The 19116-nt window shown below is 32.5% G+C and overlaps 1 protein-coding gene and 1 non-coding gene across 4 annotated transcripts in view; one reads left to right on the top strand and one right to left on the bottom strand.

Annotated features, from left to right (window-relative positions):
* Nucleotides 1–18795, top strand: part of ZNF326 (zinc finger protein 326) — a 35137-nt gene extending 16342 nt beyond the window's left edge. For all 3 annotated transcript variants that reach the window (XM_039838794.1, XM_039838795.1, XM_039838796.1), the window contains 6 exons: nucleotides 3438–3549; nucleotides 7942–8089; nucleotides 9141–9240; nucleotides 11153–11283; nucleotides 12615–12710; nucleotides 17954–18795. In XM_039838794.1, coding sequence (XP_039694728.1) covers nucleotides 3438–3549; nucleotides 7942–8089; nucleotides 9141–9240; nucleotides 11153–11283; nucleotides 12615–12710; nucleotides 17954–18268 — 902 coding nt within the window. In that variant the 3' untranslated portion in view covers nucleotides 18269–18795. The remainder of the gene's footprint in view (nucleotides 1–3437; nucleotides 3550–7941; nucleotides 8090–9140; nucleotides 9241–11152; nucleotides 11284–12614; nucleotides 12711–17953) is intronic.
* On the bottom strand, nucleotides 5010–5128 carry LOC120583440 (5S ribosomal RNA). Its single transcript, XR_005647794.1, has one exon. It is a non-coding gene; the product is annotated as a 5S ribosomal RNA (ribosomal RNA).
* Nucleotides 18796–19116: the final 321 nt, after the last annotated feature.

A 19116-nucleotide genomic window follows, 5' to 3' on the forward strand; every position in this document is an offset into this window, starting at 1 on the left:
TACAAATATACTAAAAATCATTTGATTGCACACTTTTAAAGGGTGAATTGTATGATAGTGTGGGTTATATATTAGTCAAGCTTTTGTTAAAAAAAAAACAGCCAAATTACTCTATTTTTCCTTGTTACTGTATTTTATTTTTTAACTTTGTATTGAATTTCTAAATGAAATCAAGTTCATTTGACCAAATTATATTGTTAAAGATCTGCTTAAATAAAAGCTAAGGAAATGTCTTTTTCAACATTTCGTGAAAACATATAATAGCAAAATAATATCCAACAAATATTTTGCCTGTTTTTGCCTTTACACTGAATTATTTTTTGTTGTTTACATTTATTTTTGCCTTGATGACTGAGAAGTCTTGTCTTTCCAAGTTAGATGATATTGTAAGGATTCAGAAATTATTCTCTTCTTTAGAATTAAAACTTGGTTACCTAATCTACTTGGGATTGGAGAAGGTTTAGATAACTGTAATAAATGAATATTCCAGAAGTGTTCTGGTCAAATTTTTCAATTTTTTTTTACATCCACTTTTAAAAATAAGATCTAGTGAACATTACAATAATTTATTAGAGAGCGTATTCCTTTGCTGCTGCAAGTGGCTAACCAAGTGATGTTAGCTTTCCAATAATTAGTTTTTAAAAAGAGGGAGAAGGGAAAGAAGTAAGGAGGCTTAGATAAGTCCTAGTATAAAATAGTGTTTTGATTATATATATTTAGATACTGACAGTATGTTCATTTTGAATTTCATCTCCATTTAAATTGCTTAAGGATTAATACATGAATCCTTTTTTATAAAAGTGGGATTGTAGTTATTGTAATTAATAGTAAACTAGTACTTAACTGAATGCTTACTGCACAGTAGGCTCTGTGTTAAAAGGATATAATGTGCATTATTTATGTAATTCTCACATTGGCCTGCTCAGGTATAGGTATGCCTGTCAAACCCTCCACAGCTGAGAAAACTGGCACAGGGCAGATAAATAACTTGCTACCAGGTTAAACAACTGGTAAATGGCAAAGGATTTATTTCAGAACAAGTCTTGCTCTAGAAACCCTTCACTTATACCTCTATATGATTGTAACAGAAAATTGCTTTGTATTATTTTTTCCTCTTTTAAAACAAGTTTTTTTCCTAATTATTACATCATAGACATCTTCATGTATCACTTTTGGAAAAAATTGAAATTACCAATGTTTGATTCTTTCCTCAAAATATATGAACTAGAATATAAAACTCAAGAAAGATTTAAATACTGTTCTTAAATTTACTTTCCTGCCATGCTTTGCAAATTGACATCTATATTGTTTAATAAAAATAACAATGTTTTTGAAAGTTGATACTAAGTAGAATGTGTGTTGTGGGGATACTGTGTTAATTGATAGATTGTTGTTTACCAAATTGAGTACTTTAGACATTACTAGAATAGTCAATTCAGTTGATCCTCTTGGGGCAGATTCCACAGATATATTTTGTAGGTATAGTTAAGTAAATATTGCAAAGTTTGATACAGAAACTGATTTGCCTGTAAAGCAGATATATGTTCAAAAAAAAATTTTTTTTAACAATACTCGAGAATGGTGTAGTTTAGTAAAAATGAAGCCAAAATTCTGTAATCAGTTCAGTCTTTAATTGTTAGGTGGGAGGTGGGCATTTTGAAAGTTATCTGATGAATATTCAGAAATAAGAAAACTTGCTATACTGTAGTATAGACTATATACTGATTTGTTGAAAAGCAGTAGGAAAGGAACCATATTCCGTCATTTGGCTGGAGGTACAACATATGTCATAGCTTTAGCATATGAAAGAGAAATGAAATTACTTATAATTCGAGGTCTTGTACAAGTAGCCTTTCCATAGAGTGGAGGATTTAGGGAAACTGTATGAGGATATTGAAAATGGTTAATAAATAAGAATATACATTTAAGCTCTTGTAAAATGATGAAAAATAATCTAAATATTGAATTTTAAGGTATTGATTTTATGTAATTTTGAGACATCCCACTGTATACATAGCAAGTGCTATTTAAATATTTGTTTATTGTCAAGTTTACAAATCCCCAGGTATTCATAATTTTGCATTAGATATTTTCCCAAACGTAATCCAAAAGGAAAAATAATGCATAAAAAGAAAAATTTAAGGGCAGATAAGTTTTTTTTTTAAGTCTAAAGTTAAATGTATTATAAGAAAGAACCTGCTCACAATGAGATACCACTGGACACCATGTGAAGTGGATGGCCATAATAAAAATAAAAAAGGGAAAATAGCCAAGTATTGGCGAGGATGTGGAGAAATTGGAACCCTCACAAATTATTGTTGAGAATGTAAAATGCTGCAGCTGCTGTGGGAAACAGTTTGATGGTTCTTCAAATGATTAAACAGATTGACCATCTGACCTAGCAGTTCCACCCTTAAGTGTATACCTCAAAGATTTGAAAGATATTTAAACAAAAGCTTGTAGGCAAGTATTCATAGCAGGATTATTCACAATATCCTAAAGGTGGAAACATTCCAGATGTTCATCAACAAATGAATGGATAAAGGAAAATGCGGTGTAGCCACACAATGGAATGTTATTCAGCCATAAAAAGGAAGAGGAAGGTACTGATATGTGGTACAACTGGATGAACCTAGAAAACATTAGCTAAATAAAAGAAGACAGACAAAAAAAAGGCCACATACTGTATGATTCTATTTATATGACGTATCTAGAACAGAGAAATCTGTAGAGATAGAAAGCAGATTAGTAGTTATCAGGGCTTTGGGGAAAGGGTAAGTGGGAAGTGACTGCTTTATGGGTATGGGGTTTCTGTTTGGGGTGCTGAAAAAAGTTCTGAAACTAAGTAGTGATGATGGTTGCACAGCACAACATCGTGACGTAGTTAATGCCACTGAACTGTACACTAGGAAAGGTTAAAATAGTGAATTTTGTACCAGGTATTTTATTGCTTTATTTTATTTGCATTAATTTTTTTTTTAAGAAGCTGCTTTTATTTTAGAGTTTATGCATTTTAAGAAATTTTGGGAAAGCTGCTATAATATGTATGAATTTTTACAGCCAAGACTCCAGTGTTCATTTAATTTCCATTTTCATGCAGGGTCAGGTTACTTCAGTGTTTCCTAAAGTGGTATTCACGATGATTTTAGGTGATATGGATGTTATTGCTTAAAATGAGAACAAAAAAAAAGAGTAGATTTAAAGAAAACTATGTAGCAAATAATCACATAGATGAAAAGTAAATGTGGCAAAATTCATGATAATTGTATTCAAATGAAGTTTCAGAAATAATGGGTAATCTTGAACTCCAATTTTTTTAGTGAGTTCATTTTAGACTAGAATCACCAAGTAAACCTTGTATGTCTGTACTTTATGAACTGAAAAAGGGAGAATAGAGAAATGATCTATAGTCTTGACGTTTTTCTCTGATATCGTAGCAAAAATTGATCCTAAAAATGAAGAAGAAGAAAAGCGGCGAATTGAGGCTCGGCGAGAGAAACAAAGGCGCAGAAGAGAAAAAAACAGTGAGAAATATGGAGATGGATACAGGTTTGTGCTTAGTAGTCAGAAAATTGGACTCATATGAAAACAATTTTCTGGAAAAGGCAAATATATCAATTGGAATGTGAAAAATTTCCCGTGTGTCAAATGAAAAGGCTTGGTCTAAGATACATAGGAATGCTTTTGATTTTTGATATTTATATGCAATCACTTAGAAAATATAAGAAAAAAGAAGTGTATCATTCAGTAATGGTAATACAAAAATAAAATATAAATTTAGAAGTATAGTATTCTTAAAAATAATTACATGTCATAACATGAAGAAAATCACAAAGTCTTTGAAAGTTGACTGTGTGGAGACATTGTGATCTTCTTAGCTAGGAAAACTAAATATTACAAATATACAAACATATCAGGTCTTTCTAATCCTGATTCCAAAGAAAATTCTGAAAAAGAAAAGTAAATGAATAGGTACTAGCTCTTCTAGATATTAAACATTAGAAAGCTGTAATAGTTAAAAATATGTGGTACTAAAGTTAGTTGATAGATGGTCATGAGGATGGGGAGCATGGCATAAGGAATGCAGTTAGCATTAATACATTGGCTAGGTGGAGGGTCAGGGGAGGGAGAGAACAATTGGGGGGATCGTTTTGCAAATGATATAGATGTCTAACCAATGTACTGTATTCTTGGAAACTAAAACAAATAGATAGATTTAGAAAAAGGTAATCGGTATTACCGAATTAACCTGTAAATAAATGTATTATATGTAATAATATATAATGAAGAAGATATTGCAAATGAAAGAGAAATTACTTGAACAACTGAACAATAACAAGAAAAATAGTTTAGATTCTCATATCAGCGAGGATAAATCCAGATTAATTAAAAAACCTAAAAAATGGAAAATAACAGGAAGATAAAATGGAATATTTTAATCTGCAAGATTTTTTTTCTAGGCTTAGAAGTTCTATGATAAATTACAAAGGAAATGATTAGATTTGTTTAAATATATTAAAATTTAAAAGGAAAGCAAACTTGGAAACATGATAAAGATGAGAAATGATTAATGTCTTAATTAGATAAATATCATCCAACCAGAATTTTTAAAAAAGGAAACAAGATGCCCAATACATAATTTGGTGAAAGAACAAATTTTAGGGAAAATGTTGAAACTCACTGTCAGGTAAATAAACTGAAAATTTAAATAATAGTATAACATTTTATTAGCAGAGTAAAAAATATTGATTTACTAACTAGGATACAAAGGACACTTAAAATTTGCTGGTGGCTGTATAATTAGTTATAACTACTAGGAAACAATTTAGCAGTTTTTTAAAATGTCTTGGATTTTTTATTTTATTTTTATTTATTTTTTAAATTTTTATTTATTTACTTTTTAGGCGAGGTTGACCTCACAGATTGCAAGGACCTTGTCACCTTACAATCCCTTATCTATCTATCTGTTTGTCTGTCTGTCTATCTATCTATCTATATCTATTATTTTATGCCTATAGCACCTGGTCTTCCTAGGTGGTCTCCCATCCAAGTACTAACCAGGCCCGACCCTGCTTAGCTTCCGAGATCAAACGGGATCGGGCTCAGTCAGGGTAGCCTGGCCATAGACTGTCTTGGATTTCTAAATGCTCATTGATCCTAAGAAAATAAGCTAAAAAAAAAGAGCAATTTTATCTAAAAAGATGCCCATTACAACATTATAATAGTTCCAAACAGGAAACAAACATTATAATAGTTCCAAACATGAAACAAATACCAGTGATCAAGTGTAATCAAGTATGTGGAAGGTTTGACAACCTCTTCGTGGGCTCTTAGGCTATTGTTAAAAATGATTATAGAGGCTGTAATAACATGGAGAAAATGCAAGCAAAATAGAAAAATATATATACAAAATGTAAAGTTAAGCATAGAGAAGAGGCTACTAGGAAATTTAAAAAAGGACAATATTTCTTCCATCTTTTTTTTTTTTCTCTGAAATCTGCCCCGGTAGTACTTATGTTAGTGAAATAAAGAATATAAAATTTAAAAAGTAAATTTAATGTTTTTCCCATTCAAAATATAGATTTTCTCTATAAAAGTTAACTTGTTTGTGTAGCATGAAAGGAATGAAATGAAATGTTTCACATAAGTGAATTTTCTAGATGTCTAAAACTTTATCTTAGTTCAAAAGATAACATTTAAGAGAAGAGAGTATGCAAACTTGTTTACGGAGGTATTTTTAAAATGTATAGGTTTTTCATATTAAATAGAATACTCTTTGTTATTACTTGGTTTTAATATATACATTGGTTTTATTTATGTAAAATGTAGTAAAAAAAAAAATTGTGTTGTATCTTATTCTCAGATTTTTTTGTTTAGAGTGTCTGCTTTTAGCCTGCTAGGTATTGTGTAATCTTTGTGTCCAGCTTTAATAACCTGTAACTATGCTTTCTGTTTGTTACTTCTAATTTGTTGGGACCTGAGAAACAATAAAAGTAAGAATTAATTTATTAAGAATTAACTAATAAAGAGTTCTGGTTTTAAGGGGTAGCTGTTTTGGGGTCCTCGTATTCTCTGCTCTGATGTCAATCCTTTTTTTGACGAAGGTAATGGACTTAGTAACTTAGGTGCAGTTTAAATTGAAATGAACATTTTGTATAAGATGTGTAGGAATCTGGAGATGATTTAACATTATAAGATTAATTTTTCTATTTAATTACCATATGAATACTTCACCCATTAAAAGTTGTAGATTTGAATATGATATAACCATGTTATTATTATATATATTGTGATTTGAAGAAATCATTTAACTCTTTTCTCCATAATTTTAAATGTAGACCTGATGACAACCAAAAGAGTATCAGTTCAATTAAATTGTCATTTTAGGAAATGTATCCCTTTAAATAGTCTAAAATTAATTTATCAGAGCAGTTTTACTTTGAGTTGGGGTAAGAGACTGACGGCAAATAACTATTCTTGAGATGCATTCTTTTTGGATACTTGCATGCTTTTCAGTATAATAGGATGGAAAAGTCAGGAATCCTGGGGTGGGGAAAGGGATGGGTTTGTGAGAGGTCTAGACAAACAGTACATGATGAAGAGTGCCAAAAGAAAAGTAGGAAGTAGCCTTAACAGGAGATGACTTCTACATAGGCATGCAGGGAAATCAGAGAAATGGATCAATGTATTCAAACTGATTTAAGAATGGTAAGATTGCAGTAGGAATTGTTAGGCAGCCCAGGTAGAGGTCATGGCTTGAGGTAAGAAAGCAAAGAAACAGGGATGTTTCACTGATACTCAGGAAGTGGAAACCTGTGTAGATTGAAAATGACTAGTGGGGTAAAAGATATAATCTGATTAAAACATTTAATGAAGACATCCTATGTGCCAGATACTGATAATGTAATAGGGGATAAAGCCAAGAATAGGAGAGATTAAGAGCTTTTCTAAATGGCAGCTGAAAGTGTTTTTACTTTTTTTTTCTTTGAGTCTTAAGGAGCCTTTGGAGTGAAGCCTTTGGATCAGTTATGTGCTATTGCCTCCTTTATGAAATAACAGTGGTTAATTTAATAATTACCATGTGCCAGGAACTGTTCTATGGGCTTTACAACTATTAATTTTTTAAATCCTCACAGTACGTCTGTGAGGGTTCTCATCTCATTAAGATAAGAAAACTAAGGCCCAGAGAAGTTAAGTAACTTGTCTGAGGTCACACAAAGGGGCTAGGATGTAAACCTGGCAGTTGGCTCCAGATCCCATACTCTTAACCAGGAAAGTAAATCTAATAAATAATGTGAGGAATTAATTGGAAAATGAAGACTGGAGACAGAGAAACCAGTTAGGAAACTGTCATAATTCAAGGAAAAGAAAATAAGAATATATGGTAAGAACAATTAAATGGGAGGAAAAGGGGGGTTTTATTCTGGGATGTCTCCTGAGCTGCTAAATGTACGCATTTGTCCAGTCCAGGCCTATTAGTCATCCTAAAGTAGTGTAATGGTAATAGGACTTTCGATCACCCAGGATCTCTAAGGGACTAAATTATGGTGGTTTGGAAGCTTGAGAACTGAACAGTGTAAAACAAGCAGTGGAACTTTGGAAATTGATACTTCTCCAGGCTTGCTTTGGCTTTCTAATTGATCTAGGCCTAAGTGGAGAGTTTAGGACTAGATTAAGTAGATACATTGATTCCATCTTTCATACACAGAAGCTCCTGGGTGAGCCAGAAACGTGAAGTGGTATAATGACAGTGTTCTTCAGTAGATACTTAAAGAAATACTGTTTTTTTCTGACTTAAGCTAAATTTAAATCACCCATAAAATGGAAAAAAGGAAATCATTTATGCTGGTAAAATTTGCTTCATTCTTATTTCTTTAGGAACTCTTTATAAGTAAATTAGGTAATGTTTTTTAAAGAAACCTTTTTTTCCCCCCCTTATAGAATGGCATTCACATGTTCATTTTGTAAATTCCGAACATTTGAAGAAAAAGATATTGAACTGCATCTGGAAAGTTCTTCACACCAGGAAACATTAGATCATATTCAGAAACAAACTAAATTTGATAAAGTAGTTATGGAGTTTTTGCATGTAAGTAGCTGATTTTGAAGTGAAAAACACTTTATCTGTCATTTCAATTTCTTAAAAATTAGCCCAGAATTAGATGTGAATTACTCCTTTGTAATATAATTTAGATCTGTTATTTGAGAGAACATTTAAGTTTTTTACAGTAATTTTTGGTAGAGGTGTCAGGAAAAGAATTCCTTTAACAACTTATTGATGCTGATTCAGCCATCATCCATTGAGCGTCTATGTATGTGGTGTTGTGCTTGGTACTTTGATATTTCATTTGAGCCTCATAACAACTATTTTTATTAATGAAAGGTCATGCTTAGAGCATTTAGTGACTCTTACAGTAAGTAGCAGAATCTGAATACAGAGCCAGAGAACTGGGTAGTCCTTTGTAATATGAATATGTGGTCATCAGTTCAACAATTTTTCTTGAAAACTTATGAAACGTGCTGTATAGGCACTGAAAACACAGACACTATCCTCAGTGAACTGACAATAATTGGAAATAGAACATACACATGCCCAGATGACACAGTTAAGTGGAAGGGCCAAGGATGATCGTATGGGTAGAAGGTTTGGATTAAGGGAGGATAGATGAGGCCAGAGATGCTTAAGGAAGATACTAGAACTGGACTGCTAATTGTACATGCAATTAATGTGGGCAGAAGAGTTGGAATTGTTAGAAGTTTACAAATATACAGTGATCGTTCACTCCTCTATATCCTTGCAGAATTATGTCCCTTAATTCCAATTTTCTATAATTTCCTTCCTTGACTGGTTCTTATCATTTAGGACTTAAGTACTCACTGCTCAGAGAAGACCTCTTGACTAGTCCTGCTCTCTTTGGTCTCTCGTACTCTTTATGCGTAAAATAGATTTTGAAAAGTAAATGCTTTTTGTAATTTCCTAGTACTTTATGATAGTCTTTTCAACTAAATTGCAAGCTCCTTGAGAACAGATATTAGTTCTTATTTAACATAATTATTAGCTTCTATAGGCTGAGCATAGTACTCAGCATATGCTAAATGCTCATGGTAACTTTTTGGATTCTTTCTATTTTGTTTTCTAGGAATGTATGGTGAATAAGTTCAAGAAAACATCTATTCGTAAGCAGCAGACAAATAATCAAACAGAAGTAGTCAAAATAATTGAAAAAGATGTTATGGAAGGTAAGTACAAATTATTTTAGAAGTTTACAAGTATGTTTTATGTAGCATAACCTAGTGGGCATCATTTCAGTGTAAATGATGCCCACTAGAATGATACAGTACATAGTTATATGTGGTAGCCTGAGTGGGTTTTCAGAAATGAACTCCTTTGACTTCCTGTTCTCATGCTTACAAATTTATCACTACCTATCCTACCCTATGTCTTTCATCTCCGTTTTAGAGGAGAAATCATCTATACTTTTCTACTATCTATCCTCTGTCTTTCTTATCTCTTCTCATCTCCTTAAGGACTTTTGCTCTTCTGTTTTTCAGTCTTTCCTTCTCTTTTGATTACCTCTCTGAAGCCTTTGCTCTTATCTTAAAAACAAACAAAAAGCTCAAACAGAACTCCCCCAAAAGAACAAAGGAAAAGAAAAACATACACTAATTCACCTAAAACCTGCCATTCTCTTTTTTTAACTGTAGTCCACACTGGTCTCCGTTCTTTACTTCCCATTTCTTATTTTACCCACAGTAGACAACTGTCTGCTACCATTAGTTTACTGAAACTGCTCTGGCAGGATACCAACACCAACTTCAATAGGTTCTTTTGAATCTTCTGCAACCTTTTTCACTGATAACTTTATTTCTCATGAATCTATTTCCTCCCATGGTTTCTTCCTATACTGCCATGATGTGCTCAGTATTTCTTTGTCATTTTTTACTTTTTGTGCTTTTCTTTTTCTGCTAGGCTTTTAGAAGTTGATATTTCCTAGCATTCTGTCATTAGTCCTATTATCAACTCTTTATAGTTCTTCCTGATGAATTCATTTACTTACAGAGCCTAAATTGACCTTTTTTGTTAATTACTTATACGTCTGTAGCACAGATCTGTCTTCTGAACTCTAATATCATGCAGCCAGTTGCCTATTGACATCTCTTCACAGTCCCACAAAATCAACATAGCCAAAAAATTTATTCTCTTTTTGAGCATCCTCTACCCCATAAAGAAAACAAAAACAACTCAACAAATATCTCTTTCATTTATCTTGAAAGGTAGCACCACCATCAAAGCCAAAAGTGTGAAGTTAATCCTATTACTTACTTTACTGGATGTATAGCATTGTGTCCTTTGGGTTTCATCTTTTAAATATCTACCAAATCTGTTTCTTTACTGCCTCTTTAAATATTGCATTTGTTCAAATCTTTATATGTTCTTTTGACAATTATAGTATTTCCCTAACTAGTTTCCTTCTAGTCTTCCTAATTATTACATAATTTCATTACTTCAGGAATATTCAACGTCTCCCTCATCATCCTCTACAGGATAAAGTACAAATTCCTTGTCATGGCACAAAAAGCTCTCCGTGGTCTAGGCCTTTCTCATTTATCTCTGTTCTCATTTTTCTGTTCCGAGCTTCTTTATACTCTGTGCACTAACCATAGTGAATTACTTGCAATACCCAAAAAGAACCATTTGCTCTCACACTTTTCCCTTGCATATGTTTGTACCTTCACCTGTAATAAACATTGATCACCATTTTCCAGATCCAACATATATTTTGTTCCTTATAAATCCAATTTTGACATCTTTCCCCTGTCCCTACCCACCAGCATTCACAATCAGATTTTTATTTTACTACAAGATTACATTTGTTTTATAGTACATTTTGGGGATGGACTTATAGACTTCAGCACATGATTATATAACATGATTAGGAAATGTAATTATACTTTATAATTTTAATGTTATTCATATGTTTTTAATCCACATATACAGATTTATGAGATATGGTAGAAAAACAACATAAACCTGCATATTCTGATCATTTTTTGGGAAGAAGGGTATAAATATGGAAATGAAATTGTGAAACGATTTGTGGGAAATAAGAATATATGAATCATCTCTTTTCTTATTAATGGACTTTTGCAGGTGTTACTGCAGATGACCACATGATGAAAGTAGAGACTGTTCACTGCAGTGCCTGTAGTGTGTACATCCCTGCTTTGCATAGTTCTGTTCAGCAGCATTTAAAATCCCCTGATCACATTAAAGGGAAACAGGTAAGTTTTGATCTGTCTTTAAGTCATTGAATTATTCATCAATCCCTCATTGTCTTTGAAAGGCCATTGTTTCACACCTACCTGTTGGTGTACAGTCCTGTTAATCTCAGTGTGAATAATTAAAGATACCTAGAGAGTCATTGTAACATAGTGGCTAATAAGATTGTGGGCTCCGGAGCAGGACTTTCTGGGTTTGAATTGTGGTTCAGTACATAACGTGTTAAACAAATAAATTAACTTTTGTTGAGTTACCCCATCTGTAAAGTGGGGGTGGATAATCTTACGTGATTATTTAAGGATTAAGTTAATTAGAATACAAAAGGCAAAATAGTGCCTGGTATGTAGTAGGCATTCAGGAAACAAAAGCTGTTGTTGAGCTGTTCTTTTTATTAACATTTTTTTTAAGTTAATATAAAATAGTTTTATGAGAGAATGTGTATGTGTTTTAGAACGAACTATATAAAGGAAAGATTTGATAACATTTTTCTGATAGTTGGGAAAAATAAATTTAAAAAGTATGATTATCAGTTACTGTCTATTGTTACATTTTTGAGTAGAATTTATTTAAAAATTCTAGAAGAATTTACTGTTTTCTTTTTGATTAGCATATTTCTGTTCTACATGGGTTGCTTTTATTTAGTCAAACTTGATTTTCAAGTAAAAAAAGTGTTTATGTTGTGCAAAATTAGTTTGTTTGAAAAGCAAATTTAAAAATTCAAATATTAAAGACAAGTTTTAAATAGAACATACCTGGGTGTTAAATCCATGTTCTGTATTGAAGTGAACCTCATTTAACTCAGACACTTTTAGACTTTTTTTAAGCTACTTTGAGTGCATATAATCTTTTAAAAATTTTTATCTTTTCTCTTTTGATATTCCCTTGACACCTTTTTGGCAACTAGACGTTCCATATTATTAAATTTTCTCCTTTGTATAATACAGTCTTGTGATAGCTACAGCTCAGAAGTAGACTAATTATTCTAACTGCATGAAAAATTATTCTTTCTTTTCTGATAGCATAAAAATTAATAGTTGGAGTAGTTGGCACTGGGGGGAGGTGGATGTAGAGTGGAAAGGAGAGAAAGCAACTGCTAGACCTACTGGATTTATATTATCTGGCCGCTGGTTGTGTTTTGTTGAAGCTGATCTGCTCTTTGAATATTCATTATTTTAATCCATTGTGGTCACAGTAGGTATTGTTGCTTGCTAAATTAATTTGTCAGAAAGTACATTTTAAATCTAAGGATTTGAGTTTACAGTGTCATTTTAATTATGAAAATATTTTTCATGGAATGGTTTTAAGTACCTCAATGTGTTCTATCTTTTCATAGGCTTATAAGGAACAAATAAAAAGAGAGAGTGTCTTGACTGCTACAAGCATTTTAAATAATCCAATAGTGAAGGCGCGATACGAACGTTTTGTTAAGGTAAGATGTTGAGCATAAACTTTTTAAAGTTATAGTATTGTAATAATTAAATGGTGACAAAATAAGTCTTTGTGATATTTAAATATAGTACAACATTAGGAAGAATTTTACTTAGTGGCCTGCATTTAGGTAAAACATTTTTTTCCTAATTTTTGGGATTTTTTGTGGGGAGGGAGCAATAAGCTATTCCTCTCTCAACCCCTTTGTAGCTCTGGATCATTTGAGAGCTACATAGGAGTCTGACAGCAGATCAAAATGTTGGCTTTATTCTTGATTTTTAGAAAGGATGACTTGAAAGATATGTTTTAGATATGCAGTTATTATGGACCTTTTAAGATTTCACTTCTACAGTAGATAGGCTTATGTCCCCCCAGCCTCTGTTACTAGTTCAGCTGGACAGCAACAGGTTCCCCCTAGTTTATCGCATGATGTAGAACAGACTGGAATGTACCCTTTCTATTGCTAGGAAGACCCCAAAGGCGGGACCCAGAAGGGATTGAGTTGTACATACCCAATTTCTTCTTCAAGCATTCTAATTGGATAAGTCTTTCCTCTTCCTTGGATAAAGTTGGAGGGGAAGCAGGAGGTCAGATATGTTGCTTCAGAAAAAGCTCCTCATGGAATCAGGAGGCCAGGAGAATAGCTTGCCTCTAATGTTAGGAAACTAAGATGTGAACAATTAGGTATACTTGGTCCACTGCTTCTCACAATTTTTGCCATATATTACTGAGGTGATCCTTCTTTACAGAAAATTCTTCTTTACATATTTTGAACTTATTGTACAAAAACTTATTATTCAGAAAATAATAGAAATAAATTTTAGAGGTTAGTTTTTGAATCTTTATAAAATACCTCATTTAAAATCATTCTATACTTCAAAGGGCTGTTATGCTGAAAATTTACAAAAGTTTCTTATATACATTGGTAACTAAATGTATATTTTATACATGAGAGAAGTTTTGTTTATTTTGGCTGTTTTTCTGATTAACAGGTATTCTGTGAAGAAGCCTGATATATACTTAATGAGCACTAAATTATCCCTCAACCAAATGACTTCCAAGCTGAATAAATCTTTTCTTTTGGCTTGTTTCTTAGGGGCCTATTTTCTGATTTGTTAATCATATTTGTCACTGTTTACTACATTCTCGACACCACTTTTATAAAGCTAGTGCAGCCTTAATTGATATCCAATTTTATGGGAGATATTGGCATAAAAAAGATAAGAGAATCATAGCTAAATTAGGAAAACTTAGATTTTTATCCTTGTTGTGTCAGAGAAGTTAATAGTTTCTATCGATATATGGAAGTTTTTAAATTTTTTCAATTAGAGTTGACATTTAATATTATTTTATATTAGTTTCAAGTGTATAACATAGTGATAAGACATATAATTTATAAAGGGATCCCCCCAATTAGTCTAGTACCTATCTGGCATTATATATAGTTATTACCATACTATTGACTATACTCTTTATGCTGAACTTCACATCCCCATGACTGTGTTGTAACTACCAATTTGTACTTCTTAATCTTTTCACCTAGCCAATCTGGCAATCACCTGTTTGTTCTCTGTATCTATGCACTTGTTTTCGTTTTGTTTGTTCGTTTATTTTGTTTCTTGGATTCCACACATATGTGAAATCATACGGTATTTGTCTTTGTCTGACTTACTTCACTTAGCATAATACCCTCTAGATCCATCTATGTTATTCTTTTTTATGACCAAGCGATAATCTATTGTATGTATGTACCAACTCTTCTTTATCTGTTGTCTACTGAGGGCACTTAGGTTGCTTCCATATCTTGGCTATTGTAATTAATGCTGCAGTGAACATAGGGGTGTATCTGTCTTTTTGAATTAGTGTTTTGGATCTTTGGGTAAATAAATACCCATAAGTGGAATTGCTAGGTCATATGGTAGTTCTATTTTCAATTTTTTGAAGAACTTCCATACTGTTTTCTGTAGAGGCTGTACCAATTTGCAATCCCACCAACAGTGCACAAGGGTTCCCTTTTCTCCACGTCCTCACCAACACTTGTTTGTTGATTTACGATGTGAAGTGATATTTCATTGTGGTTTTGATATGCATTTCTCTGATGATTAGTGACATTGAACATCTTTTCATGTGTTGTTGATCCTCTGTATGCCTTTTCTGTAGAAATGTCTATTTAGATTGTCTGCCCATTTTTTAATTGAATTGTTAGTTTTTTTGGTATTAAGTTGCATGAGTTCTTTATATGTTTTGGACATTAACTCCTTATCTGATGTTCATTGGCGAATGTCTTCTCCCATTCAGTAGGTTGTCTTTTCATTTTGTTGATCGTTTCCTTTGCTGTGCAAAACTTGTTAGTTTGATGTAGTCCCACTTGTTTATTTTTTCTTTTGTTCTCTTGCCTGAGGTGACATATCAGAAAAAATGTTACTAAGAGCGTTGTCAGAGAGTTTACTGCCTGTGTTTTCTTCTAGAAGTTTTATGGTTTCAGGTCTTAGCATTTAAGTTTTTAATACATTTGAGTTTATTCTTGTATATGGTGTAAGAAGATGGTCCAGTTTCATTTTTTTGCATGTTATCTGTCTAGTTTTCCAAATACCATTTATTGAATAGACTGTCTTTACCCCATTGAATATTCTTGCCTCCTTTTTTCATAGATCAAATAAACCCAAGCCTATGTGGTCATTTAATCTGTGTGTCTGTTTTTATGCCAGTACCATGCTGTTTTGATGACTATAGTCTTGTAGTATAGTTTGATGTCAGGTAGTGTTATACCTCCAACTTTCTTCTTTCTCAAGATTGCTGCGCCTATTTGGAGTCTTTTATGGTTCCATATCAATTTTAGGATTATTTGTTTTAATTCTGTGAAAAATTTCATTGGTATTTTTATAGGAATTGCATTGAATCTATAGATTGCTTTCGATAGTATGGCCATTTTAACCATATTCTTTCTATCCATGAGCATAGTATATGCTTCCATTCATTTGTGTCTTCTTCAATTTCTTCATCGACTTATAATTTACTGAGTACAGGTCTGTCTTTTACCTCCTTGGTTAAATTTATTCCGAGGTATTTGATTTGATTTGATTTGATTTTTGATGCAATTGTAAATGGGCTTGTTTTCTTCATTTTTCTTTTCTGATAGTTTATTGTTGGTATTTTAAGAGTGCAACCAATTTCTGAATATTAATTTTGTATCCTGCTACCTTTCTGAATTCATTTCTCAGTTCTAACAGTTTTTTTGGTGGAATCTTTAGGATTCTCTCTATGTAGTAACATGTCATCTGCAAATAATGACAATTTTACTTCTTCATTCCCAATTTAGATACCTTTTACTTCTCTGATTGCTGTGGCTAGGACTTCTCTGAAAGTAATTTTTAATGAGAGAAGAATACATGAGAGAAGAATACAATGAGAGAAGTTAGAAGTTCCATATAGGATTTTCAAGTTATACTTTAGAGTCACTTCATGAAATGAGAGACATCACTGATAGAGTGTCTTGCTCATGTACTTATGGGGAGAAAGTACCTGAACTGAGGAGAACTACTATAAAACCTTGTTATTCTGAATGTGATCCATGGACCAGGAACTGATTTATATGCATTAAAGTTCAAGAAGCACTGGTGTCACATTGCTGAATGATTTCCCTTTGTTCAGCATTTCTGTCTGCTCTGTGCCCCGCTGTCATTCCCCAGAAAATCTGCTGTGGGTGGAGCTCTGGTCATGGCTTTAAACTCTTTCACTTTCAAGCGCTCTCAGTCTGACAATGTCCTTTTTAATCTTTGTCCCATGAAGATAATCAGTTCATCAATTTTTACCAATTCTCCAACTGTATCATCTCGTTCCACCTTCACTCCCTTCCCTGAACATTCATGGTCAGGCCTAACAACAATGCAGAGCTGCCATTCTAAAATTCCTTACTTATCTGTTCTTCTGCCACTTACAAGTTCCCAGCATTACTGTCTGTCTTGCTGAAACCACATGAATTTGTGCCAGTACTATGTTTGCCACATTTTCACTGCAGTTCACAATAATTTTACTTATTACCAGTCAATGTACTATGCTTCCTATAGTGACTTTTAAACCTTTTCTGCTCTTCACATATCCAGATTTCATCTTTATTTCCCTTACTTCCCATTTGCTTTTCTCTTAGGGAGATGTACCATTAGATGTGAACTCTATAGTTCTCTCCTTTCCGCCTTACATTTATGTATCTTTTCCTCACCTTTATTGTCATCTGTAAAGGAAAATACCTTTTGCCTTTCATCTTGTTTCATCAGTTAACTCTTTCCTTACTTGCTTCTGACTTTTTCCTATTATTTTACTGCCTTCCCTACACAGACATGCTTTTGAGTTTCCTAAACTAAAAATAACTTTTTCTAATCCCTGGCCATCTCCATCATTTTATCTCCTATCACCACACTTAAAAAGGTAGTTTACCCTGCATTGTGCACTTTATATTATTCACTCTTTAACGTAGTAGTTCTCAACTGGAAATATGTAATTAGAATCACCTGTGAGGCTAAAATCAAAAATTTGCCTAGGCCCTTTTTAAGACCTTTTAAATTAGGGTTTTCCAAACTTCTCTGATAAATATCTACTAAAATGCTTTTTAAGTATGCAGGTTACCATAATTCTTCTCTGGAAATTTTGATTCAAGAGGTCTGAAATTAATTTAGGAATTTGTGTATTTAGCAGGAGCTCCACTACTTGACTGAATTAAAATTTCAGAGTGTGGGACTTGTGTCTGTGTTTTTTGAGAGCTTCACAGGAAATTGTGATAATTCTTGGGCAATCATTGCTGTCTCACTTTCCCTTATATTATCCTTTTGAAACTGTTCTAAGATTACCAGTGACCTAATTTTCAGATGAAAAGTTTTTAATGTTTTATTCTTTATAATTTATAATTTTAAACTTACGAAAGTAAAAGGGATAATATATAAATCCTTCAAGTTCTCTCACTCAGCTTTAATAATTATCAACTCTAGAGACCTTTTTCAGTTCTTCTTTACTGTTTATTTGTTTGTATTACTTGACACTGTTGATAATTTTAGAAATTCAGTTAAGCCTTCTAGTTTATGGAGTGTAAAGTAACGACTTCAGTAATGTATATACATAAAGATATTTAGTGCATTCATCATAAGTTAAAATGCTTCAAATAATACTTATGTTTATGATATAGAAAGTAAAACATTCACTGGTAGAAAAAGGAATCCTGATTTTAAAAGCTATTTTTCCTTCTGTTTTTAGGGTGAGAATCCTTTTGAAATTCAAGATCATTCTCAAGATCAGCAAATAGAAGGAGACGAGGAGGAGGAAGAAAAGATTGATGAACCTATTGAAGAAGAAGAGGAGGAGGAAGAAGAAGAGGAAGTGGGGGAAGGAGAAGAAGTAGAAGAAGTAGAGGAAGCAGGAGAAGGTGGAGGAGTAGAGGAGGGAGTGGGAGATGTCGAGGAAGCAGGGGACCTACAGGGAGTGGGGGAAGGAGAGGCAGTGGGGGAAGGAGAGGAAGAAGCAAAGGCAGAGCCTGTCAGCTTCCCTGTTGACCAAGCTGAAGAAAATTAAGTATAAGGTATCATATTTAAAAGAAGCTTTAAATTTCTGTCCTAATGTGGAAAAGGGTAAGAATTTAAATAGTTTAAAATATGAGTGTTAACACCCATGTTGCATGCATTCCACACATTAAAATTTGTTTTATATAATTTCTAAATGTTTGGCATTTGTTTAATAAAATGAAGGTAAGACTATTTTAGTTTAGTTTTTATAGCTACCAAACTTATATTCGATAAATTGTTTGTATGATTTTTAAGCTTAGTTTTTATTACTTTATTGGTGTTAGGATAACAGATGTGTATTGTTAGTATATCTATTCTAATCATTTGAACTTAAATGCTGCTCTTGGGAGTATATATTCAAGTGTGCATTAATGTTTTGAATACTTACCCTGGAAGAGATAAATTGGGCAAGTATTTTGTGCTATGTGTATTTTTTTACTGCATTGGACATTGAATAGTACTTTGCGTTAAGATACGCTTAAAGGCTTTTTGTGACCATGTTTCCCTTTGTAGCAATAAAATGTTTTTTACAAAAACTCCCTGGATTAGCAATTTTAAATGAAACAATTCATCAATTAAATGAGTATTTAAAATCAGAATTTGCCTTAATGCACTAGTTCGGCTCACAGGTATTTCAAGACGATTGAGAAAACTTGAATTAAAGAAAAATTTTACCTCAGTCATCATATTTTTAAAAAGTATTACTAAATATTTTTTAACATATTTCAAATAGATGTCAGTCTATAACTGACCTATTTATACTTGTTTTAATTTATTTCTTTTCTCTGTGCCTGTGTCAAATATTGAAATCATTTTGAAAATACATTTGAATACAAATAATTTTTCATAGTTGTGTTC

The sequence above is a fragment of the Pteropus medius genome, unplaced genomic scaffold (assembly GCF_902729225.1).
Source record: "Pteropus medius unplaced genomic scaffold, Ma_sr-lr_union100, whole genome shotgun sequence".
NCBI classification, from domain to species: Eukaryota; Metazoa; Chordata; class Mammalia; order Chiroptera; family Pteropodidae; genus Pteropus; species Pteropus medius.